General features: G+C 41.8%; 1 protein-coding gene across 11 annotated transcripts in view; it reads left to right on the forward strand.

Moving 5' to 3' along the window:
- The window catches only part of LOC145346825 (focal adhesion kinase 1), a 572,567-nt gene that overhangs the window by 382,094 nt on the left and 165,906 nt on the right, over window positions 1-24,567 (forward strand). For 8 of the 11 annotated variants that reach the window (XM_080194620.1, XM_080194613.1, XM_080194612.1 and 5 more), the window contains 3 exons: window positions 13,510-13,566; window positions 21,235-21,255; window positions 21,431-21,528. In XM_080194620.1, the coding sequence (XP_080050746.1) occupies window positions 13,510-13,566; window positions 21,235-21,255; window positions 21,431-21,528 (176 nt within the window). The remainder of the gene's footprint in view (window positions 1-13,509; window positions 13,567-21,234; window positions 21,256-21,430; window positions 21,529-24,567) is intronic. The other 3 variants (XM_080194611.1, XM_080194618.1, XM_080194619.1) reach the window with 1 other exon arrangement.

Below are 24,567 nucleotides of genomic sequence, written 5' to 3' on the forward strand. Positions count from 1 at the left end.
GCTTCCTCCCAGTTGATGTCGACAGAGGCATGTCTTTCAGTATGCTTCCTGAAGTTGATGACTATCTACTTTATTTTGTTGACATTGCAAGCGTTGTCCCTAACTTTGTGTGCATCAAAGTCACCAGAACATTTGAAAGAAACCCTATTGAATTATGTGACTATATTCTTTCACAATGTATAATTGTTAGATACAGATCCAGAGCAGACTGACTACATGAAAAAAATATATTCCATATGTATCAAGGGAGAAATTTGGGGAATAATGAACAATCTTAATAGTAAAATTATCAAAAAACAGTTAAGTTTAAGTTTAATTTATCTATTAATAGGCTTATCTTAACACTGCAATGAAGTTCCTGTGAAAATCTCCTCGTTGCCACACTCTGGTATCTGTTCGGTTACACTGAGGGAGAATTTAAAATGGCCAGTGCACCTAACCAGCACATCTTTCAGACTTATTTCTGAAGTTAATGCTTTATCAGACTGCAGAGGTTAAAATGTGTTCCGACATATTGCAACAAAATAAGGCAAACCACTTTTCTATTTTGCTTGGAAAGGAGGTTCTCAAACAGTGAGATGTACCCAAATCAGGGACCTGAGGCCTGGAGAGATGAGGGCCAGAATGTACAATTAACCTGAATGATGCTGACATTGGCATAATGGTTCCTTCAAATTATTCAGGTCCACATTCATATTTCTGAGCTTCTCCCCTCATGTGAGTTATATTTGATGGTTCTTGAGAGTGGGCCGGGATCATGATGCACAGTGCAAGCAGCAAGCCAACTTCACGCTGTCTGCTTACTTTAAAAATATCAGCATCCAGCCAGTACTAACGACGCTGTTGACTGACTGAAGGCATAAGGGAAGGCCAGTAGCACAGTCTAAAATGCTTGCCCCTCATAAAGAGAAGGGCAATCGAGCAGGAAAAGAAAGTCATTAGTCATACAGGAATGATTATCTTAGAAACACTGAAAATTAACAATGCGGGAGAGAGCAGACGCCAAAGTTTTTGGATGCTGCAGTTTCTGGAGGAGGTGGAAAGGAGGAGAGATGCTCTGATGGTGGCACAGTGGTTAGCACTGCTGCCTCACAGCATCAGGGACCCGGGTTCAATTCCCAGCTTGGGTCACTGTCTGTGCAGAGTTTGTACGTTCTCCCATGTTTGCTTGGGTTTCCTCCAGGTGCTCCATTTTCTTCCCACAGTCCAAATATGTGTGGGTTAGGCCGATTGGCCATGCTGAATTGATCCTGGTGTCAGGGGGATTAACAGGGTAAATATGTAGTGTTATTAGAATAGGGCCTGGATGGGATTGTGGTTGGTGCAGACTTGAGAGGCAGAATGAACTCCTTCTGCAATGTAGGGATTCTATGATTCTACAGCTCTACAATATAGGGGATCAAGAGGCCTTCCAGACATTGTTCAGAAAGCAGTGGGAGCAGATAGCCATAGAGGTCATTGGCAGGCATCACGCCTGGAGGATTTGGAAGCAGTTCCACAAGTTAATCAATGACATTGTGTAAGTTATTGCGGTCAGTAATTCATTGTCAAACCGTACCAACTGCCCAATAGCCTCAAACACAGTTCAATTCATCACACCTCCATCACTCTCATACCACCAGTGTCTATCAATCAGGATTCATATCTGACATTCATCTGCTTCATTATTCCCACAACAGTTAGCACTGCTGCCCATACCCATATCTCTCAGCTTGCACCTGCTGTTAGCAAGTCAACCAATGCAGCACACTCACTGAAACATTTCTTTCTCTCTTGCATATAACCAGAGGCAGCAGGAGCTAACTTGGGTACAATCACCCCTGCTTGTCATAAACCCCATGGAGGAGATGGTACTGGTCATTATTGGGGTGGCTATTGCTGATACTGTTGCCCACAAAGTGGTTGATAACCGAGTGTCACCCTGCACTATGGGGAAACGTGCAATCGTAGCAAAGCCATGTGCTCACCCTGCCTATATAGTTAGCTTCCTTTGAATATAGAGCTTTACACAACAGTGGGTAGGAAACTGCAAGATATTGGAAATATCCCCAGCTCCAATCTACAAAGAATCAGTGCATAAAATTGAAGTGCCACAGTCACCTTCTCACCCAATAGCAAAGTGTTTCCTGCCTTGCGATGAGTTGGCAGATTTCAGTGAGGTTATCTTTATGCAGATGCCTTACACATTAGTCTGGATTTTTTGATGTTAATGATGCTGAAACTATCAGGGTTCAACATCATTACTCTGCTAAAACTGACAAACTTTACGAGCTCAAAAACGTGAGGAATAACACAGATGTTGCTGGCATTGATTCTGCGTTCCTTCAGAGTGTGCTGTGTTGAGGTTGGCCAGACTGCAATCTGAAGCAGTCAGTGAATTAAAGAAAACTTACACTTTTGCACTTTGAATCTCACTAAAGATGCTTGGAAAGATTGCACTTCATTAAATGAACTTTAATTGGGTCTTTAGCGGTATACTAACTTCATAATTACTGCTGAATACCCTCACTTGCTCTGAAAAAATAGCTTTATTTTTGTGAAATAGCTCATTTGGCCGTTAAATAATATGACATAAACGCCATATTTTTTCTTTCTTTAGTCCATTTGTTTTAACTTCTGTCTTATTCCAAATGGCATCATTTATTTAGCTATCAGGAAATGTAAAAGTTTCAGTGTTTTTAATTTCCTGATTTGTTGTCTGAGAGAATGTGTCAATGTGATTGGCTTTTTTACCAAGCTTGTTGATATCACTGCTGTTGTATACTTGGAGATTTCTTGACTAGGTAGCAGATTTAAACTGCCTTCAGGAAAGCAGTTGTAAACACATGAGAACATAAGAACATAAGAAATAGGAGCAGGAGTAGGCCATCTAGCCCTTCGAGCGTGCCCCACCATTCAATAAGATCATGGCTGATCTGAAGTGGATCAGTTCCACTTTCCTGCTTTCTCCCCATAACCCTTAATTCCCTTGTCTATCAAAAACCTATCTATCTGTGATCTAAATATATTTAGCGAGGTAGCCTCCACCACTTCAATGGACAGAGAATTCCAGAGATTCACCACCCTTTGAGTGAAGAAGTTCCTCCTCAACTCTGATCTAAACTGCTCCCCACCCCCCCCCCCCCCTTATCTTGAAGCTGTGCCCTCTAGTCCTGCTATCCTTTCTAAGTGGAAAGAATCTCTCTACCTCTATCCTATCCATCCCCTTCATTGTCTTATACATCTCTATAAGATCCCCCCTCATCCTTCTAAACTCCGAGTACCGACCCAGTCTATTTAGTCTCTCTTCATAGTCCAACCCCCTCATCTCCGGTATCAGCCTAGTGAACCTCCTCTGCACTCCCTCCAAGGCCAATATATTCTTCTGCAAATGCGGCAACCAAAACTGCACACAGTACTCCAGCTGCGGCCTCACCAGTACCCTGTACAGTTGCAGCAAGACCTCCCTGCTTTTATATTCTATCCCCCTCGCTATAAAGGCCAACATTCCGTTCGCCTTCTTGATCACCTGCTGCACCTGCAGACTGGGTTTTTGCGACTCGTGCACAAGGACCCCCAGGTCCCTCTGCACCGTAGCATGTTGCAGCTTTTCGCCTTTTAAATAATAATCCCTCCTACTATTATTTCTGCCAAAGTGGATAACCTCACACTTGCTAACATTATACTCCATCTGCCAGGTCCTCGCCCACTCGCTCAGCCTATCCAGATCCCTCTGCAGACTTTCCACACCCTCCACGCAATTTGCTTTTCCACTCATCTGCATGTCATCAGCAAATTTCGTCACCCTAAACTCTGCCTCTCCTCCAGATCATCTATATAAATGGTAAATAGTTGAGGCCCCAGCACCGATCCCTGCAGCACTCCACTAGTCACCAACCGCCAACCAGAATAGCACCCATTGATACCAACTCTCTGCATCCTATTAGACTGCCAATCCTGTATCCACGCTAACACCTTACCCCCAACTCCGTGCACCCTAACCTTCTGTAGCAACCTTTTATGAGACCCCTTATCAAATGCCTTTTGGAAATCTAAAAACACCATATCCACCGGTTCCCCTCTGTCTACCGCACTAGTCACATCCTCGTAGACATCCAATAAATTCGACAAACACGACTTCCCCTTAACGAATCAGTGCTCTGTCTGCTCGATCAAACCATTCTTTTCCAGGTGCCTCGCTATTTCTTCTTTGATGACGGATTCTAGCATTTTTCCAACTACAGAGGTTAAACTAACCGGCCTATAATTCCCTGCCTTTTGTCTGCTACCTTTTTTAAACAGCAGCGTAACATTAGCCGTTTTCCAATCTTCCGGCACTTCCCCGGAATCCAGCGAACTTTGATAAATAATTACTCAGGCATCTGCCATCACCTCTGCCATTTCGTTTAGAACCCTGGGATGCATTCCATCCGTACCTTATAGAGATTGCTACATCTTTAAGGGAAGTATTCTTTGAGGTCAGTGGAAAGCACAATTTCCTCGCTGTTAACTGACAAATCTAGCCCATTGTTCCTGGCTGAAGTTCATATTGAATTGCTCACTGATGTCCTCCTTTCCGTCCTTAATCAGCAGAAAGATCTTTAGTAGTTGCCCCACCATTCCCTGTGTTTGCAACTTTAAACAACAATGGAAATCACCAGACACTTCTAGAATTGAAATAAAAACTAAAAGAAAGGAGATAATACCTAACCTCCAAGTATTTAATAATTATGTATATAGTGCTGCTGAGGCCCCTACCTGCTGTAGAACCCATGTCCAGCTGTGTACGGTTAAGTGATGGGTTTAGCTGAAGCGTTGAGCTACAACATGGCATCAGTGGTTTCAAATTAGTCTTGCTTGCTGCTTGTCACAATCTGTCTGCACTGTATACTTTTGCAACTGTTTACTGCATACCCACTAATGCCCTCAGTAATATAGTAGCTGGTGTGATTCATCCCAAAATGTTGCTTGAAACTGCAGGAACACTTAGAACAAACCCTCCTCCCCCCTCGCCCCCAAACAATAGGCACAAACCATTCTAATTTCATACCCACTTTGTTTTGTTCACTTGAATGACACTACTCAAGGCTCAAATAAAAATGGTTTAAATGGTAAAATGTAGATAATCCTTAGTGTAGCAGTACTATATTTTTGAAATCATTTTATTACCTGCTATAGAAAAGTTTAGTATTGAGTGATTCATAACTAGATATGCCATTGCCATGTATCACCCAATATCCAATTGCGGTGCCTGGCCCCTTTCTTCTGAAGGCAATACATGACCCAGACTAACCAATCAAGAACCGAGTTGGGGCTTCTCTGGGCTTATCCCAGCAGTTGGAGCCTGAAGACATGACTGTAAACATCCAATCTACATTACTCTTATGTCATTGTTACTATGAATAAATATTAACTGGTGGAGCCAAGTTACTACATTTGGTGATGAGATTAAAAAGCAGCAAGTGTGCTTACAACATCATCAGCATAGAACCTGATCCTGTTGAATTTGACCTTGTGAAATAAAAAGGAGCTGCAAGGATACCTGTATTTGAAAGAGTGGATCCCTTTGACTCCTCTACTGACGAATGGGTACAGACTGTTGAGTGTTTAGAATATTTTCTCAAATACAAAGGAGTTGAGGAAGGAATGAGGAAGGCAATATTACTAAGTGAGTGTTAGATCCAAACCTATAATTTAATCCATGGTCTCGCATCCCCGAACACGCCATTTGCGGAAATCATAAAATTGGTAAAAGGCCACTACCATACCAAGCCCTCCATGATTTAAGTTTAATTCAATGGGGAAAACCCCAGAGGGAGGACATTGCAGTATATGTAGGAAGGCTTAGGAAAATCATGGAGCATTATGACTTTGGGACAACATAATGAGATACTAAGGGATCAGTTGGTTTGCAGAGCAAATGACGAGGCAATATAGAGAAAGTCGCTGGTGGGATTTGATTTGATTTATTCTTGTCACATGTATTGGTATCATAGAATCCTACAATGCAGATGGAGGCCAGTCAGCCCATCAAGTCTGCTCTGACCATAATCCCACCCATGCCCTATTCCCGTAATCTCTCATATTTACCTTGCTAATCCCCCTAACACATGCCTTAAACATGACCAATCAACCTAACGCATACATCTTTGGACTGTGGGAGGAAACTGTAGCACCTGGAGGAATACCATGCAGACACAGGGGAAATGTGCAAACTCCACGCAGACAGTGACCTGAGATCAGAATTGAAGTTTATTAATTAATCACAAGTAGGCTTACATTCATACTGTAATGAAGTTAGTGTGAAAATCCCCTTGCCACCACACTCCGGCGCCTGTTCGGGTATAGTGCGGGAGAATTTAACATGGCCAATGCACCTGACCTGCACACCTTTGGATTGTGGGAGGAAACCGGAGCATCCGGAGGAAATGCACGCAGATAGGGAGAATGTGCGAACTCCACACAGACAGTGATCCAAGCCGGGAATTAAACCTGGGTCCCTGATGCTGTGAGGCAGCGGTGCTAACCACTTTGCCATCGTGCCACCGTCATACAATATTCAGTGAAAAGTATTGTTTCTTGCGTGCTGTACAGAAAAAGCTTATCATACATAGAGGAGAGAGTACAAAATGTAGTGTTACAATCATAGCTAGGGTGTAGAAAAAGATCAACTGAATGCGAGGTAGATCCATTCAGAAGTTTGGTAGCAGGGAAACTGGGATCGATTTTAAAATAGGAGCTGGAAATAGCATTAACAATGGAGAGTGCTGAGAACGAACTTCGGAGTATGCAAAATAGCACTTTCTACCAGTTTGGGCAAGAAACTGCAGCCAGTCGTGGTGCCGTAGAAGAGAACAAATCAATAGTCCAGGATCAATACAGTGTGTTACGGATGTGGGGGAAACCAATCCCCAGAGATTTGCAGATTCAGGGATGCAGAATGCTTTGTGTACCACCGAAAGGTTAATTTGAGGCGTGGATATAAGAATAAGCAGAGCCTGCTGAGTAGCAATAGAGTGGACTGATCGGCAGCAGTACATAATGTTGAAGATTTTTCTAGAAGTGATCAAAATGTTCTTCAGGTTAATAATGTGTAAGTGAGCAAGGTAGCCCCTATTACAGTGTTACTGGTTAACAACCGACAATTAAGAATGGAAGTAGACATAAGAGCGTCTGCTACTGTAATAGGGGAGCAGACTTACCAGCATCTTGGAGAAAGAGTTCAGCCTCTGAGGCTGAACAACACCTCAACTAGATTGGCTACCTACAAAGAAGAGGTGATTGAGATAGTGGGGATGACTCAAATAGCCCTGAGCTATGGTCTCCAAATTAATTGTGGGGTCTGGCCAAGGACCAAGCCTGATGGATCGTGACTGGCTCCAAGAAATTAAACTCAAGTGGTTGGAAATTTTCAACATTAAAGAGGGGGGCCTGCATGTAATAATCCACAAGTAGTAGGACATTTTTCAGGATAAACTGTAGAAAATAAAAGGCGTAAAAGTAAAAATTCGCATAGACCCAGAAGCCACCCTAGACTTTTTCAGAGCTGGAACCGTGCCCTATGCTTTGTTGGAGAAAGTCGAGACCGAGCTAAAAAGGCTAGAAGAACTTAGTATTATCCAATCAGTTTGCGGAATGGAGAGCCCCCATAGTGCCTGTGGTAAAACCAGATACAACAGTCTGCATCTGTGGAGTCTATAAATTAAGAATAAACCAAGCAGGTACACCGGACATGTACCCTATCCCTAAAATAGAGGATTTATATGCAAGACAATTATATACTAAATTCAATACAAGTCATGCATTTCAACAACTGGAATTAAGAACATAAGAACATAAGAAATAGGAGCAGGAGTAGGCCATCTAGCCCTTCGAGCCTGCCCCGCCATTCAATAAGATCATGGCTGATCTGTCGTGGCTCAGTTCCACTTTCCCGCCCTCTCCCCATAACCCTTAATCCCTTCTCTTATCAAAAACCCATCAACCCGCTTCTTAAAAATATTTAGCGAGGCAGCCTCCACCACTTCAACGGGCAGAGAATTCCAGAGATTCACCACCCTTTGAGTGAAGAAGTTCCTCCTCAACTCCGTTCTAAACCGCCTCCCCTTTATCTTGAGGCTGTGCCCCCTAGTCCTACTGTCTTTTTTGAGCGGGAAGAGTCTCTCCACCTCTATCCTATCCATCCCATTCATCATCTTATACGTCTCAATGAGATCTCCCCTCATTCTTCTAAACTCTAACGAGTACAAGCCTAGTTTATTCAGCCTCTCCTCATAGCTCAATCCCCTCAACTCCGGTATCAGCCTAGTAAACCTCCTCTGCACTCCCTCCAGGGCCAAAATATCCTTGCGCAGGTGCGGCGCCCAAAACTGCACACAGTACTCCAGCTGCGGCCTCACCAATGCCCTATACAGCTGCAGCAAGACCTCCCTACTTTTATATTCAATCCCCCTCGCTATGAAGGCCAGCATCCCATTCGCCTTCCTGACCACCTGCTGCACCTGCAAGCTGGGTTTTTGCGATTCATGCACAAGGACCCCGAGGTCCCTCTGCACCGTCGCCTGCTGCAGTTTTTCGCCACGTAAGTAATAGTCCTTCCTACCATTCTTCCTACCAAAGTGGACCACCTCACACTTGCCAACATTAAATTCCATTTGCCATTTCCTGGCCCATTCGCCCAGCCTATCTAGATCCTTCTGCAGACTCTCCACACCCTCCGCACAATTTGCCGTTCCCCCAATCTTGGTGTCATCAGCAAATTTCGACACCCTGCACTCGATTCCCTCCTCCAGATCATCTATATAAATGGTAAATAGCTGAGGCCCCAGCACCGACCCCTGGGGCACCCCACTAGTCACCATCCGCCAATCCGAATAGCACCCATTGACCCCCACTCTCTGCCTCCTATTTGACAACCAATCCTCTATCCACGCTAACACCCTACCCCCAACTCCATGTCCCCTGACCTTCTGCAATAACCTCTTGTGAGGTACCTTGTCAAACGCCTTCTGAAAATCCAGAAAGACCACATCCACCGGCTCTCCTCTATCCACTGCCCTAGACACATCCTCATAGAACTCCAGTAAATTTGTCAGACACGACTTCCCTTTAATGAAACCGTGTTGCGTCCGCCCTATCAAGCAATTCCCTTCAAGATGCCTCGCAATTTCCTGCTTAATGATGGATTCTAACATTTTACCTACCACAGACGTTAAACTAACCGGCCTATAATTCCCCGCCTTTTGCCTGGCACCCTTCTTAAACAACGGCGTAACATTAGCCGTTTTCCAATCTTCCGGCACTTCCCCGGAATCCAGCGACGTCTGGAAAATAACCACCAAGGCATCCACTATCACCTCCGCCATTTCTTTCAGAACCCTCGGATGCATTCCATCCGGTCCTGGGGACTTGTCCACAATCAGCCCCTCCAGTCTGTCGAGCACCACCTCTCTAGTAACAGTAATGTCATTAAGACCCTCCAGCCCTACCACCTTTCCATCGCTAACACCCGGCAAATTATTCACGTCCTCCTCCGTGAAGACAGAAACAAAAAAGTTATTCAAGACCTTCGCCATATCCCCATCCCCTACCACTAGCTCCCCTTTCTCATCCTCTAAAGGACCAACGTTCACCCTAGCCAGCCTCTTCCTTTTTATATATTTATAAAAACTCTTGCTATCCTTTTTTATATTAAGTGCTAGCCCAGCCTCATAGCTTCTCCTACCCTCCTTTATCAACTTCTTTGTCAATCTTTGTTGACATTTAAACCTTTCCCAATCCTCTTCTTGCCCACTGCTCTTAGCTACTCTAAATTCCTCCGCTTTTAATTTAACACTTTCCTTCACCTCCTTCGTTATCCATGGCTTATTACCTCTCTTCCTACTGTCCTTTTTAACCATCGGAATAAATTTCTGCTGAGCACCAAGAAAGATCTCCTTAAAGATCCTCCACTGCTCCTCAGCAGACCTACCTTCCAACACATTCCCCCAGTCCACATTTGCCAATTCTTCTCTCATCCTACCATACTCCCCTCTATTCAAACAAAGGACGTGTGTCCGGGAACCCACTTTCTCCTCCTCCATCTGCACCAGAAACTCCACCATACAATGATCACTCTCTCCAAGAGGATCCTTCACCGCGAGGTCCCTAATTCTACCCGCCTCATTACATAGCACCAGATCCAAGATAGCTTGCTCCCTCGTCGGCTCCAACACACACTGTTCAAGGAAATTATCCCGGCAGCATTCCAAGAACTCCTCCTCGAGCCCACCTCGTCCAACATGGGTCGACCAATCAATATGCAGATTGAAATCTCCCATAACTACTGCCGTCCCATTCCTGCACGCCGCACTTATTTGCGCGTTAACAGCCCGCCCCACCTCCAGATCATTATTCGGGGGCCTATAGACGACACCCACCAGCGTCTTCCTCCCTTTGCTGTTCCTAATCTCCACCCACAACGATTCCACGTTCTGCTCTTTGGCTCCGATATCATCCCTTGCTACCACCTTGATACTATCCTTAATCAGCAGAGCTACGCCACCCCCTCTTTCCTCCTGCCTATCCTTCCTAAACACTTGATAGCCCTGTACATTCATCTCCCAGTCCCTGTCACCTTGCAGCCACGTCTCTGTAATGGCCACCAGATCGTATCCATTTGTGTCGATCTGCGCCACCAGCTCATCCACTTTATTCCGAATGCTTCGTGCATTCAGATAAAGCGCTTTCATCCCAGCCTTCACCTGGACCCTATTTGCCGTAACGCCACCAATTGGGACATCCTCGGCCTCTTCCCTTACCTGTACCCTATCCTTAACTTTAGACCTCGTAGCGTCACCTACCCTCGCACCCTCCCCCCCCCCTAATTAGTTTAAAGCCCTGTCTACAGTCCTCTTTACTCGATTCGCCAACACTCTGGTCCCAGCACGATTCAGACCAACCCCATCCCGCCCGAACAAGTCCCACCTACCCCAATACTGGTGCCAATGCCCCATAAATTCGAACCCATTCCTCCCACACCAATCCCTGAGCCACCCATTCACTTCCTTTATCCTGTCAACCCTACGCCCGTCTGCACTCAGTTCAGGCAGTAGCCCAGAGACGACCACCTTGTCGGTTCTACTTTTTAATTCCATTCCCAGCTTGGATGATGCTTGCAGAGACTACATGACTATTAACTTCAGAAAGAATTATACCAGTATACATGCTTGCCCTTTGGCGTTTCATCGGCTTGTGCCATATTTCAAAGAACCATGGAAAGCTTATTGAGGAGTTTGCCTTGTGTCATTGTATACTTGGAAGGCATTCTGATTATTGGTGCAATTGCAGATGAACATTTGGGCAATGTAGAAGAAGTACTAAGAAGATTTCAAGTGGCAAGTGTTTGCCTAAAAAGGGAAAACTGCACTTTCCAAGCCAGCAAAGTAGCTTACCTCAGTTACTGTGCCAGTGCCAGGGATTGCATCCTATGTAGAACAAAGTATGGGCAATGAAGGAGGAGCCAGCCCCTGGAATGAATTCAGAGCTTAAATCATTCCTGGGGATGGTTAACTATTATGGGCGATTCCTACCAAGTTTGTCAATACGATTGGCTCCTTTATGCATTTTATTGAAGAAGCACTAGAGATGGATTTTGGAAGTGCCCAGAGAGAAGTATTTAACAAAGTCAAACAACTATTACATTCACCTTGCCTTTGGGCACATTTTGATCCATCTAAGAAGCTAGTGCTAATATGTGATGCCTCTCCATTTAGCATTTGGGCAGTTTTATCACATAGACTAGCTGATAGATCTGAGACATCAATTACAGAAGTTGAGATAGAAAAAGAAGCACTATCCATGGAGTGTGAATACCAATATGCCTATTGTAGACATTTTATACTTGTTAAGGCGAGCCACTGTTGGGTCTTTTCAAGGATGGTGAGATCATTCCGTTGCTTGCACCAGCCAGGAATCAATTGGGTACTGTTCTTGTCAGCCTATGAATGTGCAAACATCAGACCCATATTATCAAAGATCAGAAACAGCTGGTTGACAGAATAAGTTGATTTCTGAAGACGTGAAGCCGTATCACATTAGGAAAAATGAACTAGGTTGCAAGGCTGGCATGATCCTATGGTGAGCGAGAGTAGTCATCCCTATACAAAGCAGGGAATTGCATCTTGCAGAGTTTCACAGTGCCCACCTGGACATGGAAAATTAAATTGCTGCTCCTATTTCATTCCTCCTACCTCTGAAACTTTGTTATTTGCTGACTCAGTTACTCCAGTACTCTCCTTAACAGACATCAAAGTTTTCCTCTACAGGAAATTGCTATATGTGCAATACTCCACCACCCACATGCCTGCCAGTACTGCCCCTTCATTTCCACTTTTTCACTTGATGGCATTTTTGGATGGATTTCAAAACCCTTGCACTTGTCCACAGATGCTTTTCATGGTCTCACCACTTCCTATCATTCCATCTCAATTCAGATTCTGTTCCTGTACATATCATTCATTCTTATGACTCACTTTGCATTCCTTCTTCACTTCTGACAGTAGAACCATTTCAGCTGCTTATTTCAGAATCATCTCCTCATGCCATCCAGCTTTGATTTGCTGCCCTCCTTCAAAAGCTTATCAAAATCTATCTCTCTTTCATTTACTTACTTCCCTGAACTTGCCATTTTACTCACTCTGATATTTTTTATTGTCCTGGGACATTTTATTACATTGAAACCGTAAAGCACAAGTTCAAATTTTGTACTTCAATTTTCTGGGAAATCCATTAGGTAGATGTATTTACCTAAATCTTGAAACACTGCAGAATGTGTATTCAGAAGAATGTGTTCCAAGGAAATCCATGTAAATATTTTTCTCAAGTTACATTACATTTAACTAGCATGAATGTTCCAAATGAAATACTTCTTTTTAACCATAGTTACAAGGCAAAGTGCCAGAAATGTTAATGTGTGGGAAGTCATCAGAACTGAATTCTGGGCAAAGACCACCTTTGTTTTCCCTTGTGTTGTACTGCTCGATAATAACCTTGGCCAGATAGAGCCTTGACATTTTATGTAAATCACAGGGGGCCAACAGAAAGGGTTTTTGCAATTTTTGAGCTTGCCGTGGCATACAGATCTTGTATGTGAAGTTTCTTAATTTAAACCACAGCGTGTTTCAAACACAGGTCAGAGCTTTTCTGTTTTGTTTAACATTTGTTGATGCTTTTTCCATCCTGTCAGGAATCATCCCCCTACTTGCTGTTCTTCCTTTTTCTGGAGGGAAGGCTGTACTTATGACTGGATGATGTCATCTTATTCTCCAGAAATAGCTTTGCATTCTGGCTGTCCTCAGACGTCACTTTCTGTAATAGCGGTTCAGTGAAATCTAAGTTTTTTTTTCAAAAGCGTGGGCTTCAGCCCTGTCTAAAAGGAAAAGGGACATTAATCTTCTAATGCCTTCCTTCTGCTGTGTGTCTAAGTTTTTAATTAGAAACGGTTTGTGCCTTGAGCAAACTCAACTAAAATGCGTGGTTCTTCACTTGCAGAAACCGATGACTATGCAGAGATCATAGATGAAGAGGACACATACACCATGCCCTCCAGTAAGTACATTTGCTCTTGTGTAATGGCTGTATGTGGCTCATATTTAAACGTCTGTTGAATAGGAAATGTGTATATAAGCATCGGGTTTGTACAAGTGTGTCTTATCTGAGGCATTTGGAGTTCATTCAAATGCTGGTTAGATTTACAGTGGAAAAACAACTTGCTTAAAAATAGTTTTTGACATTGTTTAGAAATACTTAGAATGCTGTTGTATAGAAAATGTCATTCAATTTCATAGTCACTTGCTCAAAAGTTAAATCTTCAGGCATCAGTTTGTTTCTTGTGCTGAGCACGTCTTGAAACCTGTGTGGCTGAGTGAAGTTACTCACTGCTGGTTAGTTTTGTTAATACTTAATCCAGTGACATTTAATAAATTGTTAACATTTGTTTCTTTTCAAACCCAAAGTAAAACAAAGTACTTGGCTATTTGGTCCCATTAATCTACTTCATGTTTTTTCTTTGGACACAGTTCTTTAAAATATGAAAGACGGTTCTGTGATTAGCACTGCAGTATTGAAGTAGTACAGAGTATATTGATCATGGGAGAACTGAAGGTGAATGAATTTCTGCAGTGATTCATCCAAATTTCACAGTGATCTGTGGTCACGATGAATGGATAATGAATACTTACAAGTTGTTTATGACTGATCTAATTGAATAGCTCATATGAAGCATGACTGTAGATTTGACTACAACCGTTACTTGAATTTTTATAAGTGCTGTTTTCCATAACATATCCTATACTATACTACTGGTATTTGGGGTAGTAAATTACAGTAGCACCTAATGCTAAACTTGAATGACCATTCTGCATGAGGGCTGTAAGTGGAAAAAAAAATGCACAATCATGGGACAGTTTAAAATCACCTATTGTTTTCTCGGTTGTATGTTATTTACACTTCTAATTACAAATATTAATGTATTTTCTGAGACAGATCAATGTTGCTGCACATTTTCTTTGAAAATTCCAATGTTTTGACGTCTGCTAGAGGAAAAGGCTAATAATCCCTTGTAACAAACATTACGCAACAGCAACACCTATTTCAACAGTACATTTAATGTTGTCCAACATCTTGAGGTGTTTCATAGGGTGTTACCAAACACCTTTTGGCACAGAGCCACATGAGGATGAAAAGCTTGGTCAAAGAATTAGATTTTAAGGAGTGGCTTGAAGAAGGAAAGAGAGGTGGAAAAGTTGAGGGAACAGGACAGGTGGTGGTGGACAGTGGGGCATTTCCAGAGTTTAAGTCCTTAGCAGCTAAAGGGACTTGGTGAATGGTGAAGTCACTAAAATCAAGGATGCTCAAGAAGCTAAAATTGTGGGTGTGTGGATGTCTCCAAGGGTTGTAGGGCAAGAAGAAATTCGAGATTGGGAGGGGCAAGACTTTAAAGATTTGGAACGTATCATTGGTCTACGTTTGTTTCTGTCTCAAACATTGCCATGAATTAATAAATGAATTGACAATGAAACAGAAAAGCTGAAAATGTAGATTGTCAGTCAGTGTCTGAATGATGAAATGAGGCTTTATATGGGATTGTTTATTCACGCTATCATACTGACTGACTACCTCCGATTTTCTGTTTTATTTCAGCTTCTTAGCAAGTGTTTAATTTTCATCTTTAGTTATTTGACCTCCTGTGAACCTGTTGCTGGGTAGAAAACAAATTACCTGCATCTTCAAGAAGTTGTCACCTTACCTTATAATATTGAGTGCTCAGGAATTGAAATGTTTTAGCCCAGTCAAAGATCACTGGAAATTTAGTATAAATTTCTGGTGCTCATTTTTCCAAGTCCTATTTTTGCTCCAAATTTATTCTGAAATCATGTTTTTGTTTAATCTTTCTTGGGATGTCAACATCACTGACAAAGTCAGCATTTGTTACCTATCCCTAATTCTCCTTGAGTGAGCTGCTACCTGCTCCATCTAGTTCAATTTTTCTGTAACAGTTTGGTACAACTGAGTGATACTCTAGACCATTTCAGAGGGTAGTTAAGAGTGGGTCTGGAGTCACATGTAGTCCAGACAAGGTAAGAATGGCATATTTATTTTCTGAAAACACAGTGAACCAGATATGTTTTTACAGTAAGCAATGATAATTTTGGGGTCACCATTAATGAGACTAGCTTTCAATTTCAGATTTCTTAATTAATTGAATTTAAATTCCACTAACTGCTGTGGTGGGATTCAAACCAATGTCTCAAGAGTAACCTGTAGGTTATTAATCTTGTGACATTACCGATACATCACTGTCTTCCCATCTTTCAATTCATGATAGTGGATAGAGGTAGTATTGTTCTTGGAAAGGCCATGAATCTGGTTGTTTTTACCAAGCATATACTTAGCAACAGCCAATCGGAAGCAAGTATCACTGGATGGGTGAAGCCCAGACTTCATGATCCTATAATCAACACATACCAATGAGTTCATATCAAAAGCAAAGGTGGACAAAATTGCACCTTTTTCTTTGCATATATGCTAACTGCCTATGGCGTAAAGTGAAATGGCCATTAGGATAAATTATATTGTATATGAACCTCTGGTTTGCAGTGTTTGAGAATAGATTAGTAAATAGGAAACTGAGAGTAGGAATAAATGGATGAGGCAACCAAAAGTAATTTTTCCAAGTTTGCTGGCAACACGCAACTTGGTTGGAATGCGAGTGCTGAGGAGGGTTTTAAGAGGCTTTGAGGTGATTCAGACAAGTTGAGTGAATGGGTAAATACATAGCAGGTGTAGCATAATGTGGATGAATGTGAATTTATCTACTTTGAACAGAGAAGGAGAATGGCAGAGTATTATTCAAATGGTAATAGATTGGGAAATGTTAATGTACGAAGGACTGCGATGAAGAGAAACTTCTTCACTCATTGAAAGGTAAATGTGTGGAATTCTCTACCACAGAAGTTCAAGTCACTGAATATATTTAAGAAGGAAATAGATTTCTAGACTTTAAAGCTGTGAAGGGGAGGGTGCATGAGTATAGTTTTGAGCTTCAGGATCAACCATGATCAGATTGAATCGTGAAGCTGACTCGAGGAGCCGAATGGCCTACTCTATTTTCTATATTTCTATGATTAAGTTAAACTGTTTCATTACAGAGTACGAGTGCCATCGATACTTCCAGGCTCAAATATGTCTATATTTGTTCGGAAAATAAACCCATGATTGTTATTAAACTAAACCCTGTATCCATTTTAACTTATTGTGACTCAGGGAGATGCTATGAACATTGTTGCAGATGAATAAATAGGATCTGCATATCATACAAGTCAGGATTTGGGGGAGTTATCTAAGTTTCTAATATGTGGCAAGTGATTCTGATATTTGTGAACTGGTCAGGAACATTGCTTCTGGTACAAAGACTTTGGAGAACTGAAATAAAAATTGCGGCATGTCAGACTGCTTGGAGAGGTAGTTATGGCACTTGTGATATGGACAGGACTGTTAAAGATATAGTCCACCTGACAGAGTTGTTGTATATTGTATTGATTGGAATGGTCATGGTTTGTGAGAGGGTATGAAGGCACTAGGATAGTGGTGAGCAATTGTGGGGAAGGGGAGTTGGCAAGTGAAGATAAAAGTACTGTGGTACGGATATTTTAAAATTAAGTTTGCAATGGGAGGGGAAGGTATGGGTGCTCGATGAAAGAGAGGAGGCAGGTAAAAGGCATTATAAAAAGAAAGAGTTGCATTTATATAACCGCTTCATGATGCCAGGATGCCCCACTTGTGTTTTACTACCTACAAAGTACTCCAAGTGTAGTCACAGTTGTAATGTGGGAAACACAGCAGCCATTTTGTACAGATATTGTTTTGTTAACAATATTTATTTTGTGGAACAAAGAAATGCAGGAGGTCTTCTCAGACTCCACAGATATAACAATCATTTTTAATCTCTGCTGCCTCCCTCACTCAGACCACTGTTTTGAAATGACCCAGAACCATTTCTGCCAACTGAAATTAGCTCTCTCTCTCTCTCTCTCTCTCTCTCTCTGCCTAAGAAGCTGTTGACAACCAGGTGATGGTCCATGGTTACATTTGGCAAGATACTATGGTTTGCCATTGCCTTCTGCAGCTTCTGACATGGAGACTCTCCTGCTCTTAGTGCCTAACATAAATGTATTGGAAGGTTTTGCTGGTTGATAATGAGTCTGGCCATATTATGGAAGTTCGTTCTGTGGCCATCAGGTCCCGGAGTGGAACTTAAACCTGGAGCTTCTGACTTGGAGGTAGAGCTGCTATCACTGCGCCATAAGACTTTGATACGATTTGCTATTAACTTGGGATTAAAGGAGAAAATCCATATTTCCTGGTACCTTTTAACAGCCGCTGTTTTTGAAGCTCTACACAATGTGTCCAACTAACTGAACGCTTCAAAAGCAATTTTAGGCAAATTTTTACATTAAAGCGAAGTAAACTTTCCTGATAAATAGATAATTGAAGTTCTGTATGCAAATCAAGGAAAATCCAAATGCCCACAATGAATGTTTGATTTAATGCATCATTCTGTGTTACAGTTAAAATGATTATACTTTATTTGCTGCTCCCTTTCATTCCTTTGACTCCAGATCTCTGAGATAAGATAAAAGGACATTGGGATAGTTCTGCATACTACTGATTCACAGAGCACTGAAAGTGATCCAAATTTTGAAGGCTTCATGTTTTTCTTGTTGGAAGGGATGCAGATTGACATATGCTAATCATACAATAATTCTGCGATCACTCTGTGGGGAAAGGTTGGACAGGCTCAGCTTGTGCCTGATGGAGTTTGGACGGGTGGAGGGTAACTTGATTGGAACTTGGGATTCTGAGGGACCTGGGCAGAGAGAATGTGGTGAGGGTGTTTCCTCTTCTGGGGGTGTAAACTGGCTGGAATGCTCTTTCAGAGAGCCAGAACAGATTTGATGGGCCAAATGGCTACCTCCTATATTGTAATGATTCTGTGACTGCAGCATTGATAATAGTGTCCATTTGACTAATATTTGGTGACCTTTGTTCATTCTTTAATGCCATCATCTTTCCAAAATGTCTGGAGCTGGCTTCATGTTGCACTATCTGTAACCCCCGTGACTTGCCTGGGTTTGCAAAACCTCACTTACTGTACTGTCTGGAGACAATACACATCTCTGTAACCTGCGATCAGTGCTCCTTCCACTCACATTGTCAGCCACTTCAGGTCTTGAACAGCAGGTTAGGTGTAAGGATTCGCATTCTAATCCATAATCTCTAAACTGTCTGTGCTTTATATGCTCTGTCTGAGGCCAGAACTCTCCATTCACCTGACGAAGGGACTAACCCGAAAGCTTGTGAGTCTATTATCAAATAAATCGGTTGGACTAAAACCTGGTGGTGTTAGACCTTTTGCTAAATTATTAGACAGCTTATCTGGCATCAGTACTGGATGACCAGAAATTTAGTTCAATTAAATAATGCATAGACTAAACAACAACAACTTATATTTTATAGCACCTTTACTATAATAAAATGTCCAAACCATTGTTTTCGGTCCCTCCTCTAGCTTTGTTGCCAAGCTACTGACTCCATCTGCTTCCCTGGCAATTAAGAGACTAAACTGGACTGTTTGCAACCTTAGCATGGCATGTCACCCTTTGACCCCATTTATACCATCATTAAGACTGCTTTTGCCCACCTACATGTCATGATCTGCCTTTGTCCTTGTCTTGTCTGCTGCAGAAATTCTTATCCATGCATTTGTTCTCCTAGACTTGACTTTTCCAATGCACCCCTGGTTGGTCTGCCATATTCTATCCTTTGTAAACTTGCAGTATTCCTAAACTCTGCTGACCATGTCCTATCTTGCACCTGGTTGCATTCACATCTGTGTCCACTGACCAACAATGACTGGCATTCAAACAATATCTCGATTTTAAAATCTCTTTTCTTTCATATTTTTAAATCTCTAAATGACCGTACCTCTCCCTCAGCCTCCAACCTTTTAACTGTCCAAAGATATCTGTGCTCAGCTAATTCTAGCCTTTTCAATTATAAATCTGGCACCCCCAATTATAATTGCTGCACCATTGGAGGCAGTGCCTTCATTTGCCTATGCCCATGGATTTCTCTTTGTTACCCTTTTCCATCTCTCGATCCAATTTTCCTCCTTAAGAAACTGCTTTTGGTTATCTTCTCTAATATCTCCTTGTGTGACTCTGTTATACTTTGTTTTCTTATGCTCCTGTGAAGTGCCTTGGAATGTTTTATTGCATTGTACAGTGTAAAAGTTCAAAGTTTAACAAAATCTTTATAAATTGATCAAATAACAAGAATCATTTAAATTATGCCACAAACCATTATTTTACCTTGACTGCACTGTCGGAGGTGCCATCTTTGGGGTGAGATGTTAAACCAAAGCCCCAACTGCCCTCTGATGTGGAAGATCCCAGGGCACTATTTTGAAGAAGAACAAAAGCATATACCTGATGTCCTGGCTCATGTTCATACCTTGACCAACATCAAAGAAACAGATTGTATAGTTTTTAACACATTTCTGCATGAGAGATTGTAGTATACAACTATGTTTACTACATTACAACGTTTCAGAAGTACTTAGTTGGCTGTGTAATACTTTTGGGCACCCTGAGATTGTGAAAAGGGATGTGTAAAAGCAGATTTTTTTGCCTACCAATTTATAATGAGAGAAAACCACCGTCTTAATTTTGCTACGTATAAAAATTTTTACACTAAATTGTTTCTTTTACACATTTGCAGCTTTTTGCACAGAAGAACTAATGGTTTAATCCATTGTTCAGCGTTCATTGCAATACCATGCTACATAAATTGCTTGGTAGGAAGGACTATTACTTACGGGGCGAAAAACTGCAGCAGGCGACGGTGCAGAGGGACCTCGGGGTCCTTGTGCATGAGTTGCAAAAACCCAGCTTGCAGGTGCAGCAGGTGGTCAGGAAGGCGAATGGGATGCTGGCCTTCATAGCGAGGGGGATTGAATATAAAAGAAGGGAGGTCTTGCTGCAGCTGTATAGGGCATTGGTGAGGCCGCAGCTGGAGTACTGTGTGCAGTTTTGGGCGCCGCACCTGCGCAAAGATATTTTGGCCTTGGAGGGAGTGCAGAGGAGGTTTACTAGGCTGATACCGGAGTTAAGGGGGTTGAGCTATGAGGAGAGGCTGAATAAACTAGGCTTGTACTCGTTAGAGTTTAGAAGAATGAGGGGAGATCTCATTGAGACGTATAAGATGATGAATGGGATGGATAGGATAGAGGTGGAGAGACTCTTCCCGCTCAAAAAAGACAGTAGGACTAGGGGGCACAGTCTCAAGATAAAGGGGGGGCGGTTTAGAACGGAGTTGAGGAAGAACTTCTTCACTCAAAGGGTGGTGAATCTCTGGAATTCTCTGCCCGTTGAAGTGGTGGAGGCTGCCTCGCTAAATATTTTTAAGACGTGGGTTGATGGGTTTTTGATAAGAGAGGGGATTAAGGGTTATGGGGAGAGGGCGGGAAAGTGGAACTGAGCAGCGACAGATCAGCCATGATCTTATTGAATGGCGGGGCAGGCTCGAAGGGCTAGATGGCCTACTCCTGCTCCTATTTCTTATGTTCTTATGTTCTTATGTTCCATACTTGTCTCAGAAACTGTAATGTACACTTGCTTTTTGATTTTCTTCCCCCTACTCCCAATTGCAATGCAGAAAGCTATGGGATAGATGAAGGTAATGAAACTGTTTATTAATTGTTGCCTGATTATTATGCTTGCTGCCTGTTGGATGAATATTATTGTGCCAACTTGTGTGTCATTTAGTGTGTAACCGTTTCTCACTTTAAAAACACGAAAAATAATTTGTTACTAAAGTTGATTTAATAATTAATTTTCTCCACTCTTTACAGCCAGGGATTATGAGATACAGAGGGAAAGAATTGAACTGGGGCGCTGCATTGGAGAGGGGCAGTTCGGTGATGTGCATCAAGGAATTTACATGAGTCCTGTAAGTAATTCAGAAATTAAAGCTTTGTGACAAGGTTAAAGACAATATAGGCAGAAAATTGATCAAGTTCCAGCAGGAGAGTGGAATCTCATTGGGGAACATCAAGTTCAAATGCCAGTTTACCTCATGTTCATATGAATGTCCACTGGAGCAAGGCTCTTGTGAAAGAGGCCCCAAATTGCAGGGCTAAAATTATTGGCAATGGAATATCTTAACCTGAAAAATATCTCCTAACAGCTACCATGGAGGCAATCTATTTATTTGCCAAAATGTGATGCTTACAGTTTATGGAGTCTGGAGTCAAATAGAAAGAGAATTTGAGTAGAATATCCTTTTAGCGTTATTTTCCCATGCCATCTCTGTACCATCTCATACCCCTGTGCTATCTCCATGCTTCCCCATGCTACTTCATACTTACGTACCACTTCCTTATCCATTCATTCAGTATCCACTGTGGACGGACCTCAGGAGTCACACTGAGATGAAAGAAACTTCTAACAATCAAGCAAGTTCTTACTCCTTGATACTGAAAAACAAAATCCAATTCCTGAAAACCTATTCAAAGATTCTAAATCATTTCAAGTAGTCAATCCATTATAGAAGCAAACTTCTGTTCATTAATGACATCAAGGGCTGTGAATTCATTAATAGCTTATTAAGACTGTCAACAAAATATGAACTCAGCCCATTACTAAGCTGTGACTTTGGAGCATTTGAAACTGAGACACAAATTCATAACGGGCTTAACTGTATTAATAACCTTGGAAGATGTCAACAATGAAGTCTATTATAACTTAGGAATAGGTGATTTTTATTTTCTAAGTTACATCAGGTGGCCTGTCAATCAATGCACTCCAACTGTGTGTTTGTTTTTACTTTAACGGGTGCATCCTGTATTTTTTTTCTTGTTTAAAGGACTAAGGAATTAAGTAACTCCAAATCATGTTACTTAGCAAACCTCCTACGTTCTTCGAGTGTTTATGTCTCCTCCTCAACATAGTAACCGTCAAAATGTAGGTTCAGGCTTTTGGTGCAAACAAAATGGAGCCTGCTTGAACTCAGCACTAATTCCAATGGCTCTGCTGAGTGTTGTTTTCCCTGCCTGTATGATTCATGCCCCACTCCCTCCCCTCTACTGACACAAATGGAATCTGCTGGAAATAGGGAGGTGATTTTAGTATCTGGGTTTCGCTTGCTTTTTCTAAAAAAACTTAAGTCAACCTGACTCCAAGAAAATCAGGCCCTTGTGCTTCACTTTTATTTCAAATGTTGCAAACGTTTTCTTGTAATGATGACAGAAGCCAAAAGGTGAACTATGTTCATTTGCACATATGTTCAAAGCAATACCTTAGACCTTACTAGATCTTTAATTCGCGAAAGCAACAGCACCAAATACCGTAATCATTTGTTCATTTGTAGTGCTTGATAGGAAATCAGATCAGTTTCTGCTTCAGTAAGGGAATAGAACATAGAAAAACTACAGCACAAACAGGCCCTTCAGCCCACAAGTTGCGCTGATGATATCCATACCTGCTAGGCTTACCTATAACCGTCAATTCTATTAAGTTCCATGTACTCATCCAGAAGTCTCTTGAAAGACCCTATCGAACTTGCCTCCACCACCACCGACGGCAGCCAATTCCACTCACCCACCACCCTCTGAGTGAAAAACTTACCCGTTATCTCCTCTGTACCTACTCCCCAGCACCTTAAACCTGTGTCCTCTCGTAGCAACCATTCCAGCCCTTGGAAAAAGCCTCTGAGAATCCACCTAATCTAAACCTCTCAATATCTTATACAATTCTAAAAGGTCACCTCTCATCCTTTGTCTCTCTAAGGAGAAAAGACCGAGCTCCCTCAACCTGTGCTCACAAAGCATGCCACCCAATCCAGGCAACATCCTTGTAAATCTCCTCTGCACCTTTTCAATAGCTTCTACATCCTTTCTGTAATGTGGTGCTGAGTTTTAATTGAAAAACATGATCAGAGATCCAGGAATAGAATTGGGCAAAGAAAAGTTTGTTAATGTATTCATATGCTGTTGTGTCCATTGATTGATTAATGCCAGTCTCAAACAAGTTTGTTTGTCAGTTCTAAATGGTAAATCAACACAAATATGTGCAATTTAATTAGTTGGATTCATTAAAAATTACATTTCAGAAAAATTCTGATAGATTTTCCTTCAGCATGGAGTGCTAGCTGGTGAAATTAATAATGGGTGCTGTGTGCATGCCGGAACTAGCAAATCAGACTATTCATCATATGCCCCTCATCTGCCATGTTAATCATGCAACAATTTTAAGAAACACTTTTTGTACCTTTTTAAAACTCTTTCATTGTTTTGATCACTGCATTTGAAGAAAAAGATCTTCAGTGCATAACTTCCATTGATTGTGTAAGTATTTTAAAAGTTGCACTACCTGAAGTCTTGGATTGTGTGAAGATCAGAGCACACATCTGCAAGCTTCAAGAAATCTCAGGTGATGTTGATTTTTAAAATGAATTGAAATCAAAAGGATTGAACATTTTAAATTGTTGTTTTCTCCTTGTATTATTTTTGCAGCCTGATGAGAAAAGCGTTGTCTCTTTTTTCAGCAATACTCAAATTCTGTACCGCCTACTTATTTTTATAGTATTTGCATACCACATTCTGTTCCCAGGTGAAAGTATGCTTTAGCTACACTTTGATCTGTAAATAGGTCGTGTAAGTGTCTAGGAAACTTGCCCTCAGAAAGTTTACCTCCTTCCCACTAGAAAAGTACTTAACCACAGACTGGAAAACAGCAAATGTGATGCCACTCTTTCAAAAAGGAGATAGACAAAAGGCGGGTAACTAAAGGCCAATTAGCTTAACTTCTGTAGTAGAGAAAATGCTTGAAACTATCATCAAGGAAGAAACGGTGAGACATTTGGATATACGTTGTCCCGTTGGCAAGATGCAGCATGGGTTACATAAGAAATGGGAGCAGGAGTAGGCCATCCAGCCCTTCGAGCCTGCCCCGCCATTCAGTAAGATCATGGCTGATCTGTTGTGGCTCA

The sequence above is a fragment of the Carcharhinus amblyrhynchos genome, chromosome 8 (assembly GCF_965287045.1).
Source record: "Carcharhinus amblyrhynchos chromosome 8, sCarAmb.v2.hapA, whole genome shotgun sequence".
Lineage (NCBI taxonomy): Eukaryota > Metazoa > Chordata > Chondrichthyes > Carcharhiniformes > Carcharhinidae > Carcharhinus > Carcharhinus amblyrhynchos.